The 22,388-nt window shown below is 41.2% G+C and overlaps 1 protein-coding gene across 5 annotated transcripts in view; it reads right to left on the bottom strand.

Moving 5' to 3' along the window:
- Positions 1 to 94: 94 nt before the first annotated feature.
- LOC117730105 (cAMP-specific 3',5'-cyclic phosphodiesterase 4C-like) overlaps positions 95 to 22,388 on the bottom strand; it is an 81,971-nt gene continuing 59,677 nt past the window's right edge. For 3 of the 5 annotated variants that reach the window (XM_034531631.1, XM_034531633.1, XM_034531632.1), the window contains 14 exons: positions 16,279 to 16,470; positions 14,208 to 14,244; positions 13,678 to 13,751; positions 13,546 to 13,595; positions 13,109 to 13,221; positions 10,592 to 10,685; positions 7,559 to 7,731; positions 7,371 to 7,469; positions 6,916 to 7,080; positions 6,721 to 6,820; positions 6,318 to 6,472; positions 5,521 to 5,643; positions 4,862 to 5,044; positions 3,656 to 4,216 (listed from right to left, as the gene is read on the bottom strand). In XM_034531631.1, the coding sequence (XP_034387522.1) occupies positions 3,656 to 4,216; positions 4,862 to 5,044; positions 5,521 to 5,643; positions 6,318 to 6,472; positions 6,721 to 6,820; positions 6,916 to 7,080; positions 7,371 to 7,469; positions 7,559 to 7,731; positions 10,592 to 10,685; positions 13,109 to 13,221; positions 13,546 to 13,595; positions 13,678 to 13,751; positions 14,208 to 14,244; positions 16,279 to 16,470 (2,119 nt within the window). Of the gene's footprint in view, positions 4,217 to 4,861; positions 5,045 to 5,520; positions 5,644 to 6,317; positions 6,473 to 6,720; positions 6,821 to 6,915; positions 7,081 to 7,370; positions 7,470 to 7,558; positions 7,732 to 10,591; positions 10,686 to 12,175; positions 13,023 to 13,108; positions 13,222 to 13,545; positions 13,596 to 13,677; positions 13,752 to 14,207; positions 14,245 to 16,278; positions 16,471 to 22,388 lie in introns of those variants that run through there. The other 2 variants (XM_034531630.1, XM_034531634.1) reach the window with 2 other exon arrangements.

Below are 22,388 nucleotides of genomic sequence, written 5' to 3'. Positions count from 1 at the left end.
ATTGAATAAATCTGTCTTGTCCTAAATATGTTGTGTTTTTATTATTTACATTATTTCTGTTTTTAGAGTGCATCTGAAAAAACAAAACCAGTCTGAATGCATTTCCATATTATTTATTGGCATTTTCTACTTTAAACACCCTGAACTGAAGTCTTTTGGCTTAAAATGAGAAGCAAAAATATAGTTCTTTGACAAACATTGGAGTGAGTCAAGTATACTTTAAAGTGTGCATGTATGTTCACACTTTTAAAGTATACTTGATTTTTAGGCTCCATAACATCAAATGTCCTAATTTACAGTACTTTGTCTCGACAGACACGTTTGACGAATAAATATCTTTATAGAAGTTTGCATGACAGACTGAAAACATAGACCGTATGAACATTAATTGTGACGTATCAGTGCAACACACTAACGAGAGCTTTCCTTTAACACTGATGGCTTCCTGTAAAGAGCCACACTGTGTTTAACATGCCGATGTAACGCCTCTAAACACAGAGCTGCAAATGACATTCAGCGGACTAAAATCAATTATCTTTCAAAACTACATGATGAAGATGCCATAATGATGCTTCGTCCCATAAATTTGACGTTTTTTTGCCACAAAATTGAATCATTTTATAATAAAGGTATGGCCTAATAAACAACTAGGGACAAGAGTTAAAAAGCTATAAACTCTATGCAGCACATCAGTTTCATGTCATTATCCCCATCAAATGTGTACTAATACTCTTCAGAAAGATACCCAATAGTTTAAATCCAAGCTAAGATGCAATTTTCATGACAATATGCCTAAATGTATTTCATGTTGTCGAGGTGAAGCTAAACAAAAGGCCACGAGGGTCAGAAAATAGAAAGCGGTCATGTTTTCATGGCAATCCGCCCACTACATTTTGGCATTTCTTGTGCTAGTATAAGCTTTGGCCTATTTACGGTGCTGTATGCAAAGTCTGAATAACCAGAATATCTGATCCACAGTAATTTCTGCTGAGATTTACATGGCATGTTCATCATGGAGTTTTGAGGGACTTTGACACTATGCTAAGTGAGTAATCGGGACAACACACACGTGACATTTCCAACATTTAGCTTAGATTCTCATTTGAATGTTTTCAAGGCAAACGCACTAAGAATGTGTACAAGGACAGACGCAAAATATTGCTTCCATCATGAGAAATATGTATTCTCAATCTTTGAGATTCACGTTTTTTAAGGCTGAGAAATAAACAGTTTTCTTGCTTTAATTTCATATGATGCCGTGAGGCTCGACATGTTAAAACAGCATAATGGTCCTCTTACACTAGGCTCCAACCACTTTTATCACATGTATGAAATACTGATAGACTATTTTAATCTACGACTGCCTGACCAGGAAGTGCATCGTATCTTTGTGTTGTGCTTGTTTACTTCCTGGTCTTTCGACCTCAGTGACTGCGACCAACACGGCTCTCGACTGAACGTGGACTCCTGAAGCGACACACACACTCAAGTATCAGCTATCTGATTATGAACTGCACACAAACTAAAACTGTCTGCTTTAAATACTGGAAACGCATATCATTTGTAAAAACTAACACTATAAAGTCATTGACTTTGATACAATCATCAGGTTAAAATATCTAGTGTAAAAATGTACAGCATCGTAGGCTGGCAGGTGTTTGTGTTTTCAACACTTATGGCACACAGTAATCTCAGTCGAGCACTTTCTTTCAGATTACACCGATAACACAATCTGTTTAAGTTTGATCTGATTCAGCTATTTTTGATCTCTACAACAGAAGAAGGAAGAGTTTTTCTAGTCAACATGAGGATATAATGACACGACCCAATTAGAGGATAAATGTGGTGATATTCCATATTTTCCTTACCGTCATCAAAGCCCATGAAAAGACATGGAAACCCACAATGAACTATTTAAACTAACAAGTATTTCTGTGAAGCAGCTAATTCCTCTGAGTCATAGACCTCCATTGTACAATAAATATTAAAAAACACACCAGTGAGCCACAATGTTGCACTGAGAGACATATTCCCTCATGAACATGTCCACTATAGTTTGATTTGGAGCAATCCCACCTATACTGTCCTGCTGCTGCACATACATAACTTAACACATTAATTCACAATCAAAGTAGTTGATAAGAGGTTAAGAGGCACGTTTGAGATCAAATCTACACTTCCCTTTTTAGAATGAAAATAAATAATGAATCAATTTGTTCTAAAAGATGTCCTCTGTGGAAACAAATGGTTTTGGGGCCAGAAGAAGAAGTCGGAAAGTATTGAGCGATGCACTAAAAGCTTTTCATGGAATTGGTTTTCAACAAGAAAAATATATAATAACACCAGAAATATCCTTTAAAAGTTGTACCCAGTATAACAATGAAATCACATCACAACAGCTCAACGCGTCTGTGCTGCCGTCAGGCATAGAGTATAAAGTGTTGTTAATAGACTGTTCACACATGTTTGGCCCACATCATATTAATCTAGAGGTTCAGAAAGGTTTATATATCCCGGCTGGGTGGTGCAACAGGGATCATTACAGAGGACATCGCAATTAAATATCACCAGTGAGTTTCCTGCTCTGCCTTCTGGTACCTCGAGTCAGACGTCCTGTACGGTGTCTGTGTGATCAGGAGGCCGACAGCGGACGAAGCCCTTTGTCTGACTGAATAGAAGAGCTGAAGGGCAGAGACGGTAAAGTGCTACTGCGGACCGGAGGCACCCTGATAAAAAAAGCTTGTCAAGCACAGCAACACAAACAAGACCAGCATACATACAACGTAGAAATAACTGTTCAAAACCCTAAAACAGTGACACCCCTTGAAATCATCTCAGGTAAAAAATTAAATAAAAGAAGCCCAAACTAATTATACAGATGGTGTCTCTTGTATTTAGACATGTGAGACTGGGGCACAGTCTGCTTCAGGGTTTAATCACTGTGGTGCTACAAGCTGGTTGAAATACATAATCTTTGATTGCTTCAGTTGCCAAATGTTCTATTAAAGGGCTTCATTTAATGTAAAGACACGCAGGTTGAACAAAAGCTCAATTGTCTCTGGTTTGGAGGTAAATCAAACATAAAAGACAGTTTGGGGTCGAAGGTCAGGTGAGGGTTACCCACTACATCCGTGCTACATTAGATTTATGTTTTTCTTCATACCCTGAGGTTTAGGTCCATCAATTGTTCTCTCAACTACATCTTGTATTTGGTAAAATGATTAATCTCTCACATCCTTCTCAAACAAAGAAATCATACTCACTTATTCCAACCGGACTCAGTAATTTCATGTCCTAAATCAAAACTATGGTGCAATGTCATAAACAGTTATTTTGGAGGAAGACATTTCCTTTACCTTTTGTTCCCAGTTAAATTGCAGCAGTGTTTTTCAGGCACGGTCTAAACTCATGCTACAACAAAGCAGGACAGGACACAAACGTCAATCAGGCACCCAAAGAGAGGCTGAAAGGAATCTTCTTGGTAAAATATAAAATAAAACAGAGGGAGAACGTCCCTCTGTTCTCCAGAGCGGGTGTCTCCAGTGTAAAAGGGACTGTAGTGATTTTACAGACTTTATTAATAAAGGCCTGCCCTGCCTCCGTCTCTCCATATTCAGCACTCGTGTCTGTCAGGCGGGGCAGGTGGTGCTGGTTGTTACGTGCCCATACGTAGGCACGCCACCCCGTCGCCCTCCTGGCTCAGTTCTCTGTCCCTGTCGGCACCTTCCCGACCCGGGGAGGCCAGCGTCCTGTGGGGGCTCCGCACCGACAAGGCAGCCAGATTCAAGGTCCGAGACGGGTGAGGCGAAGAGGGGCGGTACCTGCTGTTGCCGCGGGGGTCTGGGGACAAAGCTGGAGAGGATGAGTCCTGGTGCTGCTCCCCACCCGACTGGGACTCCCCCTCTAAGGGGCTCTCCAGGTCAGACTCTACCTCCTCTTCATCCTCCTCTTCTTCCTCCAGAGTGAGTTCAAACTGGAACTTGTCTCCTCCTCCTCCTCCCGAAGGGACAGGCCCTCCTGGTTCCAAAGCTCCTCCCCCTGGCATCACCTCCACATGGTGCTCCTCAGGGCTGGAGGGCGACGGGCTGCGGGGGATCATGCTCTGATACCACTCCCTGTTGTCCTCCAGTGTGTCCAGGATGTCCTGGGCATCAGGGTGCACCAAGTCGGCCCATGTCTCCCACAGAGGGTGGACAACGTAGTCGATAAAGCCCACCTAGTCATAGAAATAATATGAATGAATCAAGCAATAAACACACGCATATAAAATATGTAAAAGGCAAACAGGTGGATAAAGCTTGCCTTGTGAAGACTAAGGCTGCTAAGATGTTGTTGCATATCGATGTTGTTGAGACATTTTGGTCTTCAGGTAATGTACAAACGTGATATGCTCCCTCTATAGATACTGTAGAAACATCAGACCCTCTATGTAGATATGGGCAGGCTAATTCTAAGCTAACGCAAAAACATGTTTAGGTTTTGTTTCAGGTACATTAATAAAAACATAGTTATAAATATGATATTCCATTTCTGTCCATGAATTCCTGTAAATCCTCCACACCTCCTACAATCCTTTTAATCAATATATTCTGGATAATGATTATGTGTGCTTACTTCTAGCCGTTCAAGAGGTAAACGATTGGGAGGACGTTGGCAAAAGAGCAAATATTGGGTTCACGCTTGAGAAATTAATTAAAAACTAAGGACACAGAAATGTTTCATCCTGAGATTACTAAAATGTTGCCTTTTCTGCCCCAATGTTCTCTGTTGTTAACCTGGAGGTTTTAAAATCATATAAACTCCTTGAAGTGTATAACTTTTACTGTATTATCCTACATCCCTGTGTGTCAGTGGGTGTTACCTGGTTCTTCTCGATGGAGGCGTTGTGTTTGTCACACATGGGACTGATGTCCATGCCCTTGTCCCGCTCTCGGTCTCCCTGGGTGAAGAACTCCCCCATGATGCGGTCCGTCCACTGGCGGTAAAGCTCCAGCGGTTTGGTTGGGTTGCTCAGATCGGCACAGTGGACCATGTTCTGCAGAACCTGGAGAACAGACGCTCATTCAGACTGTACCCCGTTTACAAAACCTTGCCTACAAATGCGCAGAAAAAGCAGCAGTAATAACTTGAGAAATGTAGTATTCCTTTTATTTTATATATATGGTTATCCTGACAATACCCAGTATAGATCAGTTCAGCTGCAATGACCACTATGTGTCCAGCAGGCAGCAGCACTTTGACATTAACTCCCCGGTTGAACATACAAACAGGGTGTGTGTGTGTGTGTGCACCTGTCTGTGTGCGTGTGTGTCTCTGTCTGTCTGAGTGTGTGTGTATGTGTGTGTGTCTAGGCTCCTGTAGAAAATGTGCTGCTGCTGATATTTACGGCTTATTATTTATTGCTTGTTTTGAGTATTAGGTATATAGGTACGTTTTAATGTTTCTGATTGTAGCCACAGATTAATGATCCATTTCTAAATCCTGACACAATTCCCTGATGCCGATAAAATGCGTTCTCACCTGGATGCGGTCAGAGTAGTTGTCTAGCAGCAGGACTCCGAGACTCGTCACCTTCTTGGTCTCCACCATTGTCTTCATGTCCGCCAAGAAGTTCATGTGTTTGGACATATCTGTGGCAAGCACCTTATGAAGAGGTGTAACACATCGTCAGTCACTCATGTTGTCTGTGTAATGGGGCCTTCTTGTTTCCTATATTTAAAAAGACAAGTGGTTCTGTCGGTGTTTAACGGTTATTGCTGAATGATTTAGGACATGTGTATATGAAATTATATAGTTTGTCTTGCAGAAACTGTGAAATTGTGTGAGGCGAGTGACAGTTTGTGTTTTTTTGCCCTTGCACTGTAATTGTATCCACCAGTACAAAGAGTTACTGAATCTGATTCTGAAAAAGCAATAACATACTGTTTCTCTGCAGCTGCCCTGAGTGATACATGGATGCAGTTTGACACAGCATGGTACAGGAACTTTCCATTTGAAACATTTGGGGTCTTGACCAAAACTCCCATGGGGAACTTTAGCAACAGTTAAGTCTTTTATTGGTCTAAGGTTATTCAGCATATTTGCTTTTATGACATACAGAAGTTAAAACACACTATACATACATAAGCTACAATAGCAAACATTAACAAATAAAAAACTTATCATAGGAATTCAAATTGTTTTGGGGTTGTTTGGGGCTTTTTCCTCACAACTTGTTTCCCCATTTGTTTGTTCCGTCTGTTTTCTCATACATCAACTACATGATTAGATTTTGCCAGCAGCCTTTTCAAACAAAGCTGTTGTATTGGCAGACTCACCATGTCAATCACCATCTTTCGGAGAGAGTCTCTCTGTTTCTTGCTGAGGTTTTGGAAGATGTCACAGTTATCTTCTTGCAGCAGTTTGAAGCCCACAGCGAGGTGGTGATTCTCCAGCACCGAGGCATCGTTGTACATCAGCGCCAGCTCTGAACCTGTGGTGGGTTGAAATGTGGGTTGAACTTGTTAAAACCATTTAAAACACCTCAAACATAAGTACAGTTCATTTGAATCAGTGCTAATGGGAGCCCTGTCTAGATAAGATCCTGTGCCATTCTGCCAATATGACCGAGACCAAGTTCAGGTGCAGGTTAAGTTAAAAGAGTCAAGATGTCACCTGATTACTGAGGCACACAGCAAACCAAACTGTGTTTCCTCAGGTGTATGTTGTGGTAAAACCTACTGGTGTTTATCAGGAACTGGTTGGTGACTCCTGGGTGGTCAACATCATGGATGGCACTAGCAAACAGAACAGCCATGACCTCCAGGTCTGTGAACACTGCCTGGGATGAAGAAGAGAAAACACATTAATTTCAAACAATAGACTGATATTAAATTGTAAGCATGAACGACAGTAACATCAGCTTCCTTAGCTCACCTCTAAAGCGGGGGTGGACAGGAGGACATGGATGGACTGCACCACATCAGCTGCATGAATGTTGTTGTGATACGCTACGTCCGCATGGTAATGGTCCTCCAAGGTCATCATTAGGGTGATAAAGGTGTCACTTGGGATCTTAAAGGTTTTCAGAAGGTCTCGGTCCTGGAAGGGTGAGGAGAGAATCTGAGTCACATCATCTACAAATCAGTTTTTCTCTTCTGTGGTTTTGATTTAAATGGCTCGAGACGTTGCCTAAAGTTTGCCTGCAACCAGCATTTTCTTACTTAATACAACTTGATGGGTCACAGCAAAAAAATACACTGTAGAAGCAGACAACTTCAAAGTGTCAGTAATGTCTTCACTGTACCTGTCAAAGACAGAATGTATAACTTTTATAACGTGTCTAATTTTCATAATTTTCCAGCAGACTTTGCGCTGAGGGATCCTCCTACCTGGAAGATGGAGTACATGATCACCGTCAGAGGGCGGTTTCCTGAAAATTCTGCTATCTTGAATATATCCAGACCCCAGCGATCAATTTCCTCGACCTCCTGGAGAAGGAAAACCGGACATCTATCAGACACATTGTGTTTGTGTGTCATGTGTGTGTGTGTGTGTATGTGTATGAGTGAGTGCCCACCTTGGCCAGTAGGCTCTCGTGTGGTGTGCTGACTCCAAAGCGGGGGATGAGGGCGGGTGCTAAGCCGGGACTCTGTGTGGCCTTTTTCACACCACTGATCTGTGACATTGGCCTCTTCTTCTTCTCCTTGTCCTTAGAAGGTGGAGAAAGGATCTCCACGTCATGTTGTTTCTCTGCAATGTGAACAAGCACACAGCATACTGTTGAATATATATGTCTGTCTTCAAGTAATTTAAAATACTCAGACTTAACATGATTGCGCCCCTTTTGCCACACTGTCACATGTTCAATGGGATAGGATCACTGTATGTATTTTAAAGCAATATAGTGGATAGGATTCAGACTGGTATCCTATCCACTATATTGCTTTAAAATACATACAGTGAGTTTAAAGTTTTTATAGCACTGTTGATGTTCTTTAAAATCATATGAATACCTCTTGAATCAAACAAAATGTAATATTGTGTAGGAGGTGATCAGGTTTTCATGCATGCTTGTTTAGAAATATGATCTGACTTTGTTTATATGCACTTAGGTTTACAGGGTGGAATATAACTCATGCTGTTTATTGGTTGCTACCAGCCTACCAGTGGAAACATAAATCATGCGACGTGCTTACTAGTTATTACTCACATTCAAAGTGTCTTTCTTTTCCTACTCTTCTCCTCTCCTCCCAGTAAAGACGGGTACAGTGGACAAAGAGAATAAAGGTAAAGTTTCTTGTCAGTGAAGACCTTTGCCTGAGCTCTGACTCTAACTCTCTTTGAAGGGAACCTGTCTTGACCCAGAAGTGAGTGTTTTCTGCTGTAGTAATTTGTATTATTCACCGTATCTAATCCATTACCAGCACAATTAGTGCTTCGACCAACTATGGCTGCTTCCACTGTTACTATAGCTATACTACTACTACAATTATGCTACTATCAACTACTTATCTGTTTGTCAATACTGCTGATACAACTACTACTATTATACTGTCAGCATTTAATCAATCATGCACAACTACTGCTGCAAGTATCCATAAAGATAAAGCTATCACTGCAAATATTATAACTAGTGACTGCACCAGCGAATACAAATTCTACTACGAATCCTGCACCTGCTGCCACTATATCCGATACTAGCATGTACAGCTTGTAAGAATGTGTCACAAAGAGTGTGATACATGAAACCTGCCTTCTACAAATCACTGACACAATACACAAATAGAAGGCCAGTATGAATAAAATCACAAGCAATGAGACAACTATATGAGAAACGAGTCTATTTGTACATCCTGACCTAAAGGAGATCTGTTCAAAAGGGAACACGGCGTCACATACAGACTTTCCGCTACTTATACACATGTAGATGAATGAGTCACGTTCATTATATCAACACAACAATGTGCCTTCTTTGTAAAAGCATGCACAACAGTCAGAATTTGTGTTAATAAACTTGTGAATGACGAGACTTTGCATCGCTCACAATCAAAGAATTATAGATTTAAGGTAACATCAAATAAGTAACATGTAATTGCCATGTAAAAATAGTATACTAAATAGATTTAAATGTAAGCAATATGGTATTTGTGTACAGTATATAGACCATGATTGTGCAGCTGTAATGAAGTACACCTGCTGAACATAGCTATATTATCATATGAACAGAACACCAGTCGTAGAAAGCTAAGGATGATGGGTAAAACCTGTTAGCGTCTCAGGAGCTCACATTGTCTTGAGCTTGATGACAAAGTGCTTCTCTTGTTTTTCCAAATGTGGGTTTGAAAAGGCTTCATCACGTCTCCATGTTGGAGATTTATTTTCTAACCCACAGAGGAGCGCGTAATCCCTTCAGCAAAAGCATGGAAATGATCAAAACAAGGTTTCCACCAAAAGTATGGGCATAATCTCCATATGACTTGTTGACACAAAGGTGTTGTCGCAGCAGACACGATAATGTTGAAAATAACTCATCCGTTTGTGTACAAACCAAGGAAATAATGATCCCATTGTGACATCACAGACAGCCGGCTTTACCTCACGTCCACATATCATCCTCAGTATTTCACATCCACGTTTTTTTAATAAGCACGGCAGGAATGATATCCAGATCTGAGCCCAGATACAAGCACACGCCACCATAAGGATGCAGAGAGACCTGAGTGGCAGCGTCACACGGGGCGCTGTCTGGCCTCTCTCACAGTGCCTCCTCTTCCTCACATTCAAAACCATTGGGTTAATTTCTAAACGGGCTTGACGCCGAGGCACTCATGTCAAAACGGCAAACGGCTGACAGCTCCATCCTCGTTCGGCTGGACCTCCATCCTGCCGGCAGGGCTGTTGAAGACTGAGCCTCCTATTGATGCAGCACGCCGTCTAATAATATTGCACCCTGTTGCTACGACAACGCCACACAATGTGTCTGGGAATGCTGTCTGTCGCCACGCTTCCTTCTCTTTTAGGGAAGAAAAAGACCCTCACCTTCTCTATTCCTCCCTATTAATATCATCTCATCCTTCCTCTCTTTTATAAACATGCTCTCTTCATATTTTCAGTTTTAAAAAATCCTCCTCTCTTTTCTAGCCCTGAAAATACTCAAATGATCATCTCCCTGTTTCTTTATACATCCTCCTGTTTCATTTCCTTTTTCTACAAAGTAATCGCTCCCCTTTCTGTTTTTCAAAAAATCTTATATTTTATAGCTTTGACTTCTCATTTCTTCAATATCCAAATCTCTTTTTTTCATTACTTCCTTTCAATTTCCTCTTCCATCTAATCCTTCTTTAAATCATTTTCTCCTCATTGTGTCTTTACTTGAAAATGTATTCTCTTCTTCTTGGTTTACATATAAAAGCATTTTCTTCTTTACTCAAATAAATCAACTTCACTTCTAAAAATCATAACATTTGTGAATGTAGACTTCTTGGCAGGGCTGCCTGCATTAGTTTTCGCTAACTAGACCTCATACACTCTTTAAAAAAGGGTTAGCTACAGCTTCCCTTCCACAAAGTGGGTGTCCTTTCATTCATTTACCTTTGGCATTAAAACTCACCGAGGAAGGTGTTGGCGATGAACTCTGAGACCTGATTCCCTGAGCGGCTTGTCTCTGATAGCTGCGTCAGCTCGCGGTTCAGCATCCTCTTAAACTGGGAAGACACAAAACAACATGTGGTTTGTGGAGGTAACACTGCAGATACACATGTTAAAATACTCAAAGACAAGGTGCATGTGTAGCATGTTTAAACATCAGGATATAAAGTGAACTAAATTGGTATACATTTATAAAACTAGACATAAGAGACCATGGTGGAGGTATTGTGATTAAAAAAAAACTTACATTATAATTCCCCTAACTCATGTGTTGTTACCGTCTCCCTACCTCTCTATGAGGAGGGTTATTACGTTGAAAGGGATTTCAGAACTCAGCTTTAAAAACAATGTATGATCAATGCATTTCTTGATTCCTCTACTGTCATCACTTTACTTTTACTGAATATGTTCCTGTGTTTCGAAGCTTGTATTGTTTTCACCTTGTGAGTCTGTGTGAGTCATCATGGCAAATGGGGTCCTTTATATGGGGAACTACCACAGAGCCCATTCTGATTCCTTTGCCAGTTATTTATAATTCTGTCTGTCTGTCTGCAGACAGATTCTATCACCGCGATAAAAAAATGTTTTTCTGTACACAGTCATCTCTGCATGTACATATTTTTAGGCTGCAAGTAACTTAACGTATACATAATTAGTAAGTTAGTTATAGTACATTGCTGCTATTTGGTTGGTTAATTAAATGCTCCATCATTTTTCCTATGGGTTGAATGTTTAGCACCAACATGTCGGGGAACTCCAGCATTGCATTCTTACAAAACTATAGTGCAATTTTAGCACATTTATTTCTATACAGTGCACATTTACCCTCTTATTCATTTATAAAAGAAACAAGCTATAATATCTTTAATGTCTCTATGTTGGCGGTTCACAGACACGCGTGTGAAATCTACACTGTGGTTTTAAAAAATCATTGGTGAAAGTTTTTCAAGCACAAGTGTTCGGTGTTCCCCCTGAGTTTGATGTCAGTGGCAGCTTCCACACTGATTATGTAACAGCTTGGGCACGTGGTGACTGAGGGAGGAAGGAGATGATCCAGGTGAGAGAGTGCTGCAGTGGCTACGTGTGACACACATATATGGGCACAAACCAAAACATACACATTTACATGAATCATAATCCTGAAGCTTTAACCAAAATGTGCCTGTTCATCATCATCATCATCATCATGGTTTACTTCTCCTGGAGCTTCTCAACACACCTGCTCCCTCTATTGTAGACCTCAGGTTGTCAGAGCACCATTTCTCACATACACACACAATCTCAAATGCTATATGTTTACACATATCATGCAGCATATTCCTGCAACCAAACACCGCTCTAAATTATCATCACAAAATCATATCAGCTACTCCCTCTGACAAAGATGTTTTCTGCACCCCCCCCCCCCCCCCCCCCCCCCACATTCAGCCCGTTTGCAGACCCGGGCCATGAGTCAGATGCGACGGGCTCGCGCAGCATTCCGCCCCCCTGCAAAGCCTGCACTGCCCATAGATCCCGATGTAAACAAGGCGCTCCCGTCGCTCACCTGTCTGAGTCTCCAGCGCAGACCAGCGCAGAGAGCCGACGCAGGCATGTCAACACGCGCATGTTGCTGTTAGAGGTCCTCGGAAATCCAACGCGACAAGCGAACAAGTTGGCTTGCTTAGTGACGCGCCGCTCACTCAATTCATGTCCACGCGCAGCGGGAACAGTTTGAACAAGAGGAGAAGTCCGTTTGGAAATAAAAGTTCCCACAGTCACGTGTCCTGTCCCGGAGGTGTGGGGGTGTCGGGAAGGAAGAGTGGGGTGGGGAGGGTTGGGGATGTGGTCCAGCATCGGGGAGAAAGGGTGTGGACAGCAGCTCCTCATCCAACTACTGTCACACACTGTCACTTAGATTCAGAAAGCGGGAGAGGCTGTGAGGATCCCCCCTCCCCCGCCCCGCATGCTGCTCCCTATTCTCTGTCCAATCAGATCCATCTGGCTTCAGGGGCTGGGTAGATGGGAGGGATCTGATTGGCTGACTGGGAGAGGGAGGAGGACTGAGTGTAGCAGCCAGACGGTAGAGAGAAGCATGATGGAGGGAAACGAGGAGACGATGATGAACTCTTCATATGGAGGAAGAAGCCATTCATGAACCCAAGTGTTTCTGGCTCTGTTCACACTGCAGATGCATGTGTCATAACAACTGACTTTCTCCCCTCATATGTTACTCAGATCAGTTTTCAAACTAGAATAACCAGGAAAAAGCTACAGGGACATGCACTTTATCAACACTGCTCTGCACACATGGCCAGGAGTTACAAGATCAGACCCGAAGCATGTGACCTGCTTGTGGAATCACATTTGAGCACTACAATTAAAATCAGTCATAGCTGTCATGACAAAGGGAAGCTCAGAATTTAATTGTTAGAAATTGGAAATTATTTTTGATATAACAAGATTTGCTTGCATACATTTCTCCTACATGTCCTCTCACCTTATTGGATGCCATCTCGCCGACTGAGTGTCTCGTCTGCAGCGTCTCCAATTGGTCCAGACACCAGTCCAGCTCTTCTAGTGTCTCCACTGCCAGCTTCTGATATGGCTCCTCTGAAAGGTCAGAGGTCACACATATACATGTTACAGGACAGTTTAGGTCTCTATATAAGTGATCCAGGGGTGTGATGCAGCTCTGAGAACATGTATTAGCTTGTTGCTTTGCACCTGTAATGGTTCAAAATGAAGCCACAACATCTTTGAATTTTCAGTCATTTAAATAAACAGCATGACCCCATTGAGATCACATTCTCTAACGTGTCTTTTATGTTAAGTAATATAGAAAAGTATCTTCATACAAAAGGAAAGACATGAAATGATTCACAGTTTTACATGATAAATCTCAGGGTCCCGACACACAGGGATAGTAACACTGACCTGTAAGACATGGCTTACACATGGATGGCTGGTTGCTGCTTGTCGGACGCCTGGAACAAGTAAACAGTTGAAGTGTTAGTGGAGCAAGAAGATAACAAGCAGTCGGCCCTTTAGTCCGTTTATAGTTCTTACTTGTTTGCGACACGATCTTGCAGATGTGTCAGAACAGCAAAGTTACTTCTCACTGTTCGTAGACTGGCAAGAACCTAAGAAGGAAGAAGAGAGCGTGAGATTTGGAGCTGTGTGAATTGGTATGGATGGAGACACCCGAGACATCCCCTTAATATCAAGAATAGAATACAAACAGTAGTGCATCCTCCATCTAGTGTATCCTTGATTACCGGCTGGACTAATGAATCAATCAGATGAATAAAATGTCCTCAGAACTGCGTATTGTAGCAACATGTTCTACAATGAGGTAATTCCCAGTCAAGACCCCACTGACGCTTTGCTTTGCTTTTTACAAACAGATTTATAAATCCACTCAATGGTGCTGTGTTCTAAATTGTCCCTAATGCTAACCCCAACCTTCGGTCCCCTGCTGTACAGGTTGTCCCTGGGCCACTGGGTTTTGTTTTGATTTGTCAAATTTGATGAAAGCAGCCAGTACATTTAGCGAATTTCTGGTCATACAAAACCAGCAACACAAACATGCTACTAACCTGTGCAAATGGAGTCACTATCATGTCTTCACCATGCCTGTGAAAACCACAGACAAACACAAACATATATCCAGTGAAAAAGCAGTGTGTGAAGCCATGTGATACAAAAACAACTTCAAAACACAAACACACAAACAATGACAACAAATGCATCTGTTTGTTGTCATCATCTTAATGTGGGAAATGTAAAGGAAGAGTGAAGAGTACAGTGGGTTACGACCTGGTCTCAGATATCCCACTAGACATAGAGGGGAGATTGTTTTAGTTATACAAATATTTCTTCGAGGCAAATATGCAGCTGAGAGTTAACCCTCAGAGCCAAAGAACCACTGCTTTAAATAAGTTAAAATAAGACAATATGAGACAAAGACACATATCACTAGTTACTGGCAGGGGAACATTTATCAACACTGCATCTACCCATTAAGGTTTAACTCAACCAGTCTCAATAAACCCAAATTAGTTGACGTTTTTAGGATAAAATCAAATGACAAAAATGACAGCTCGTCGCTCATTGTTTTGGTTCTCTGGCCCTGTGGCTCCCATCAAGCTTGCCATGTAAAACTGGCAGTTGTTTCTAGCAAACAAGCTCAGAAAAGTTGAGTGTCTGCTACCGCTCCAACAAAAAGAGGAAAGAAAAAGACAACTTGATCCAAGTAATTGGTCAAATTCTCCTGTAGCATTTATAATATTTGTTTCAAGAGTTGGAGCTAAAGGTCCAGTGAATATTTAATTAGTAGGCTAGACTTCTCCTGTGGGATGCTAATGACATTTCTACAAAGCTTAAAATTACTCAATGCAGATTGGTTTCTTTTTGCCTCAAAGATATATATATATATATATATATATATATATATATATATATATATATATATATATTTGTACTACTAGGCGAGGAGTTGTTCATGCATGGAGTGCTGTGAAAGCCAACTTTTGGAGAGGTAGACTTTTCTGGAAGCTTTGAAGGTCTCATTATCATAACCATCCAGACTTCAGGGTAAATCCATGCTGACGGTGAAACGTACAGTGTCAGCAAACATTTTGACACTGAATAACTATAGATATGACACCTGTAAGTATTGTTATTAATTGTTTTGTGAAATTAAATATTTCAAAAAATTATTAGCAAATGCTTTTACTTGTGATACCAGATCCCTATCTGTCAAATGCTTGCTGGCACTGTTAAAAATACTCTGTGATGATCACTTTGGAGTTGAGCATCCACGATATGTTCTTCAAGTCATAGTAAGGGAAAGGTCACGTGTAAGGGGGTGGGGGTGTGGAGGGGTGGAGGCGTAAGTGGTAGAAGGTTTGACTCATGACAACATGGCAAAGCCCAAAGAGATGGACAGACAAAGCACAGCACTCTTTACACTGTCTCACCGAGGCAGCCAATTGATTTCCCAATGCTTCAATCCCTCCTCCCTTCAAAACAAAGAGCGACAGCTATTGGTGGTCGAGGCCCCATTTACACTCTGGCTTCAAATAGACTGCTAGCTGCACAGAGAAACCTTTAGCTGTATAAACAGGCAGAAAAACTACTTCTGAGCGAAGATTATGGTTTTAGCTTTAGTTGTACATACCAAATCAACATGACTGTTGTTTACGTGAGCTGTGCTACCAAAAGAATCTTTAAAGCCAGATGCAAAAAAAAGCACTTTTCATGGTGTAAATAGGACATGAATAAATATTAAGGATACATGCCTGTGTTTCCCTATTCATTCATAACAGAAGGGGTTCAATCCGTGTGTCCTGATGCTACATATTGCTATATACAGTATATAAATCAAGGGCATGAAATGCTAAATCAGTTTATTTCCCAAATGAAAGAGTCACAATTTAGATTAAATGTTAAATGTTTTTGAATATGTTCTAGTAATTCAATTGTTTATGAAATAATCTATTATTAACCTAAAATGTTCACTATGGAGAAACACTAATACTGAGGGACTTGGGTATCTAGGACCAGCACCTCTGGACCCAGATCAAAAATTCAACATGATATAGAGGATAACGGCTGGTTGGTTTATTGGTGTTAAATTGATACAGAAAGTATATTTAAAATACTCACAGGTCGCTGGCAGTAGACGAGTTTCGGGACATTGTTTTGGGTGAAAGGTCGAAGTCTGAGTCAGAGCGGTAGAGGAAGGACTCGCGCCGTTGACTGTGGGGAAAGTTGGCCTGAAGTACGAGCCCAGAACCCGGGCTGGTCTGAGAGTCCAGTGGACTGCGACCCACCGACAGGCCATTCTCCACATCAAAACTACAGAGAGTGAGACAGAAGAAACACATCAATACTACCCTCACACATTATTCCTTTAATGACATGACTAATGCAACTACTACTAGTGTTACTAGTACTTCTAAACTATAATTTGCATACCTCAATATTATAAGAGAAGCAGCTATCAAGTTCATAAAGAATAAAAAAACAAAAAACACCAGACAGTAATAAATAACAGAGTAAGAAAATGCAAAGCAACATTGATGAGGTTATCTTAGCACTGCATCCAAACCACGGATACCCAAATATAAAACTGCTCCTGTTGACGACATATGGAGAAAGAAAGGAGAAACTGAAAGATAAGGATAAGACAAGGCTGAGATGAGCTACGTACGATAAAGCCTCTGCAGAGTGACTGGAGCTGGAAGTACAGCGTGCAGAATGCTGCATGTCCTCAAATGTTTTAAAAAAAAATACAGCTGCATGTTTCTTGCAATAAATTATCCCAAACATTCACAAAGATAGTTGAAATTAAAAAATAACACAAGAATAGGATGTGTGTAAATATTCATGTGGCAGTATGAAGAATCATCATAATAACAAGCACAAAACACCTTGGTTTAAAAAGGATAAAAAGGTTATGTTCAAATTGTCTGCCCTGACTGTGAGTCTTTACAAACAGGTGACCTTGTGATTATATGTTTTTCGCAACCAAACGCACACCCACACACATCTTTCCCTCTGCTATCTCCGTATGACGTCAACACTGACTTCATCCGTGGTGCGTCACCCCATCGCATCCACCACATTGAAAGGCACCCCTATTACTGAACAACGCACTTAACGTCTACAGGTAAAATTGTATTTTATTGGTATGATCTAAATGAAATAGTCTTTTCAACAATCTGCCTTTTCTTGCCAGCTGGATTCAGTCCATCTACTGTAACCAAAAGGTATCACAGCTCAATTCTGCCACGATTTAATCCCTTTGAATCCTTCCAATCAGAGAAGCCAGTCTGCAGAGCCTGAAGAGGGTTTATGAGATTTACTCACATGAATTCCATTTTACCCAAAATGTTGCTTCCAAAATCGTGATACAAAATACAGAAAGAGAAACAAAGAGGGGCCGGTAGGAAATGGCTTTGAGTTTTTGTCTAAATACACAAGGGGGGGAGTTCTCTTTTGCATTTGTTCAGCCTCACCCTGGTCTCCATTACCTCTGTGGTACCAGGCCTGGCTCAAGGACACACAGACTCGTCTGCACTCTTTTTTAAAAAGAGTGAAACAAGCGACCACTTGGTTACAACTATTCACTTCTCTGACCTGAATTCTTTCAAAACAAACGTCTTCAACAATATCGGATTGTAAAAAAATAATGTATCGGGATTAGATAATAGCACCTCTTGAGTGGTAATGTTAATGTATTTTTAATATACTCAGTATCTGTTAGATCAATTGGTATCCGTTATAATACCCCCCTCCTTCCTTGATCATAACAATAGAAAACAGAGCACCAAAAGAGCACTGGAAGGTGGGTTCTATGTCTATATTTAGCTCAGCCTGCCTCCGGCGCTCCAGCAATAGCAGTGCCCGATAAATGAAAGATGGCTATTATGCAATCGATGCTGAATGAAAGACATAATTCACAGAAGCAGAGAGGCACAAACATAGAGGAGGACGAGGGGGGATCAAGAAGGCTGTATCCAGCACAGTGATGTGGCTCAGCATCTCACACCTTATTGGTGTGACATGGCAGAGAGGAGGGGGAGGGCTGCAGCAGGGCTTACCTCAGTGATAACACCCCCACCCCACCACTCCACCTCACCCAACCCTATTTACACCCTCACCCTCCCCCTGGCTGAGTGTAGTCGGCCGTGACGAGGCTCCATCAGAGGAGACCAGTGACGTCAGAAGCTATAAATAGATCTGCCTGCCAGGAAAGAGGGGAATGGGATACTGGTGACGGAGCTTAGGTAGATACCCCCCCACACCCCCACCAGACAGGGTGCAGATGATTTCTCTCCTCCTCATGAATACATACATGAAGGATTTTCCTTTTCCTTTGGATTGGTTGAGTGCTTCTAGATGACTCCAAGTAGAATTACAAGACCACATACAATTTCTCTCCATTCTTATGCTGCATATTTTCTTTTAAACTTTTACTTAGCTTAATCTCTGGGCAAGTAGACACTTTGACAGTGTACATGGCTGCTACTAAGATTGAACAAGGTCAGATGGTCTCTACTGGTCCTGAAAGCAGTAATAGATGTTAGTTATGAATTCAAACAGTTTTTCACTTTTAAAATCTGTAGTTTTTAAAGCCTCACCAGTAAAAAGGTGTGGAAAAGACTATTTAAACCATCAAGGAACGCTAAGTCTTTACACTAAAAACCAAATTGTTTTAATGTAAAGTGGCCTTATACCATCTCTGTTCACCGAGATCAACAAATGTATTATCAAACAATGAAATGAGTTGTAGCTGTCTATCATATCAGAGGTAGATGACGCTGACTGGAGAATTAATCCCATTTATTGGATTTGCCCTGCTCTTTAAAGCCTCGGTTGTACTCCCAAACGGACGCACACACAAACAGCTGCGTACACCACTGACGTTATAGTTCTGATTATACTGTCTGCATAGAGGACGTGTTCCACACATGCATATACATCACTACTCTACCACTTGTAGCGTATGCAACAATACATGTATATGAAGATGACTGCACAACAGATTTCTTAAATAGGATGAAGCACTGCCACTGATGACAGATACGTCATTAGAATGATTACATATTGAGTGTTTCAAGAGACTTACTGTGTTTTTTTGTTTTTTGGGGGCAGTTCATTTTCACAGATTCATAATCATCATTGAGCTCAGCAGCAGCTGCAGTTCTTCTGAGCTCACTGCTGGTCAATGGCATTCATTCCCATTCAAAAGTAGCTGAAGCCAACAGAAAGGGAGACAGCTCCCACTACTGACAACATACGGTACTGCAATGACCCATACACAAGGCTCTGCTAAAATCTTGTCTTGGGTATTCTGCTCAATCTTAATTGTGTTTATGGGGGCTCTTTAAAAAAAAAAAAAATTCCTGTTGGTATTTTGTTGTTAATTTGCATGCAGGACAGTAGGGCTAAAAAACAGCTGAAGCTATATATGTGTAAAATAAGTCAGGACGCACATTCCATGATTTGACTGTAAAGTAAAGTAATTGTACTGAATTAATGTATTTCTTCCCATCACAAATAATGTTGAGAAGTATTGAACAGATAATGGATGACAATGCTAAGGGTCCTTGAGAGCATATCATATACATATACGTTCTACCGCAGAAAGGAAAGATAATGTAAGTTGTAGAACACATGGAAAGGATATCAAGCTAGAAAGGATTAAAGTTTTTTTTTCAGTTTAAAATGAAAAGCTGTTCTAGAGACTATATAATACCCTTTCAGTGGAGCTCTACTACTAGTACCACCTCTACAACGCAAACCATCGCTTCTGCAGCTAGCTAAGGCGTCCCCCCTTTTAGACAGACAGACAGGAAGATAAACGGACAGAGAGACAGGCAGCCTGGCGTCTTGTACAGTTGCAGCATACATAACAAGTTGACCTTGCTCTGGCTCCTGCCTCCAGCATTGTTTTCCATTTCTCTGACGTAAATGAAGGCTCCCTTTTCTCTCTTTAACTCTGTTTTACTAAACTTTTCTCACACACACACACACACGCACACACACACACGCACACACGCACACACACGCACACACACACACGCACACACGCACACACACACACACACACACACACACACACACACACACACACACACACACCCCTCTACACCCACATCCGAACTTCTGCTTTTGTTCCCAGGATGTTTAGTTTGCACCTCGTCGACATATTGAAGAGGAGGGAACCTTTTGAAACCAAACGAAAAAGATTGCAGAGGTTAAAAGTGGTAATCAACAATGTTTCAATTTTATCATCAGGCAGGATAAGTGTTTGCTCATTTGATATTTATTCAATCAATGTCAATCAACAGAAAATTTACTATTTTGATTATTGATGAATCGTCAAGCAAAAGCGCCACACATTCCCTACTTTGCCCAACTCAGCTGTGAGGATTTGCCGCTATACGTTATTTTATTTAGTAGTAAACTAAATATCTTAGTTTTTTTGCCTGTTGGTCAGACAAAACGAGTTATTTCAAGAGTCATCTTGGACATTTTTCCATATTTTCTGACATTATATGGACTAACATCTAAGCTGACTAATAAAGAATATCATTAGTTGCAACCTTACTGTTTTAGAGTTAGTGCTGAGATGATTGTTTTTATTTGGGAACACATCTGCTTTATCTACACTTTGATATAAAATGTATTTAAGGGATTAACAGTCAACAGCAGTGAACCGTTACAACTAGACACTATATTAATCTAAAGATGTCAATAAATCTGAACTGCATTGATGTCGCTCAGAGCATTTAAGTTACAGTCACTTTGACGATAGGCCATGCCCAGAGGCAACCTTTTGAATCCAAAGCAGACTTTATGTCCTCCTTATGAAGGCTTTTCTCAAAGTTAGCCTCTGTAACTGCACACAAAATTGAAACTTTAGGATTATCGTTAGTAAGTAGTAGTTATCGTCCATGCACCCATGTTTGTGCTCACAGGGCCGAGGGATTTAAGACACGTTCTGTTATGTATGTGAGTGATACAGAAAACAAGCATCAAGGCCAGATGTTATCTGATGGGGAGATGACACAGATACAGGGTTAAAGGTCAATCCACACACATGCTCCCTCCTGTTTTCTTTCCTTGTAGCGTGGGAATTGGCAGAGAGGGCTAAAGCCTCACACCAGGAAGGAGGCAAGAGGTGAGGAAGAAAACAGACCAGGGAACACTTTATGTGATTTGCATGCATGCCTGAGTGTGCTGTGCGTACAAGTGTATGTGTGTGTGTGTGGGGGAGTAAGAGTTCAGGGAGTAAAGGGGGTTTGTTTGCTTTACACCTCAAAGCTATTGTATATTTGATCTGAAAGCAGAAGAAAAACACCCTGCTTCCCTCTCTTCCAGCCCCCTGCCAGATCTTTCCTCCTTAAACCACCACTGCGTGTGTGTGTGTGTGTGTGTGTGTGTGAATTATCACTGAGCATGAATGTCTCCAGTTTGAGTGCAGCCAGGGATCTTAGTTGAATCTCTCTCTTCCTAATTTTCAGTCATCTGAATACAAATAATTTAAGAGAAATCCTTTTTGTTAAATTGTTAAATGAAAACAGGTCCACTTGTACATAAAATAGATAGCTTTTTATCTTGGTAACATTGGTGAAATTGCCATGACTAACATAAATCGACTTTTTACGGTTACTATTTCCCTCGTTACAGTAGCGAGATTACTGGAAGCTCTTCATATTGTCACAACAACATCAACAGCAAAAGTGCTCAAGGCAGCCAGCCCTCAGAGGCTTGTGAATTCAGCCTCCACAGCTGGTTACTGTTGATGAGACAAGCAGTTTGATACATTTCTTATATATTGGGTCATTTGATGTACTAGTTGAATTACTGTAGTCGTACTGTACATCAGTCTACTGCAGAAAGAAGAACAGCGAACATTTTAAAACATGCAAAGATCATGAACTGTGACTCGTCTTTTTAGAAAACTATTTCTACTGTTGTATACAGTCATATTGGATTGAAACAGAGTGCCACACCTCCATGAAGAGCCAGTTGCTCTTTCCATCCACCTGGCCAGCCACGGTGGATAGCTGTCCAAACAGAGTCCAACATCAACATCTGATCTCAGAGCAACTCATGTCTCTCTAAATATAGCCAAGGGGAGGAGAAGGTTGCACAGAGTCAAGCCAGCTGCTGTGTTATTATTTTTCTGTGTGACCTTTGACCTACAGGCCTCTTAAAAATGGTGGGAGGCTGTACATTACAAGCCTTGATCCATATCCTTG

This window comes from Cyclopterus lumpus, chromosome 4 (assembly GCF_009769545.1).
Source record: "Cyclopterus lumpus isolate fCycLum1 chromosome 4, fCycLum1.pri, whole genome shotgun sequence".
Classification (NCBI taxonomy): Eukaryota; Metazoa; Chordata; class Actinopteri; order Perciformes; family Cyclopteridae; genus Cyclopterus; species Cyclopterus lumpus.
This window is presented reverse-complemented; position numbering and strand designations above follow the sequence as displayed.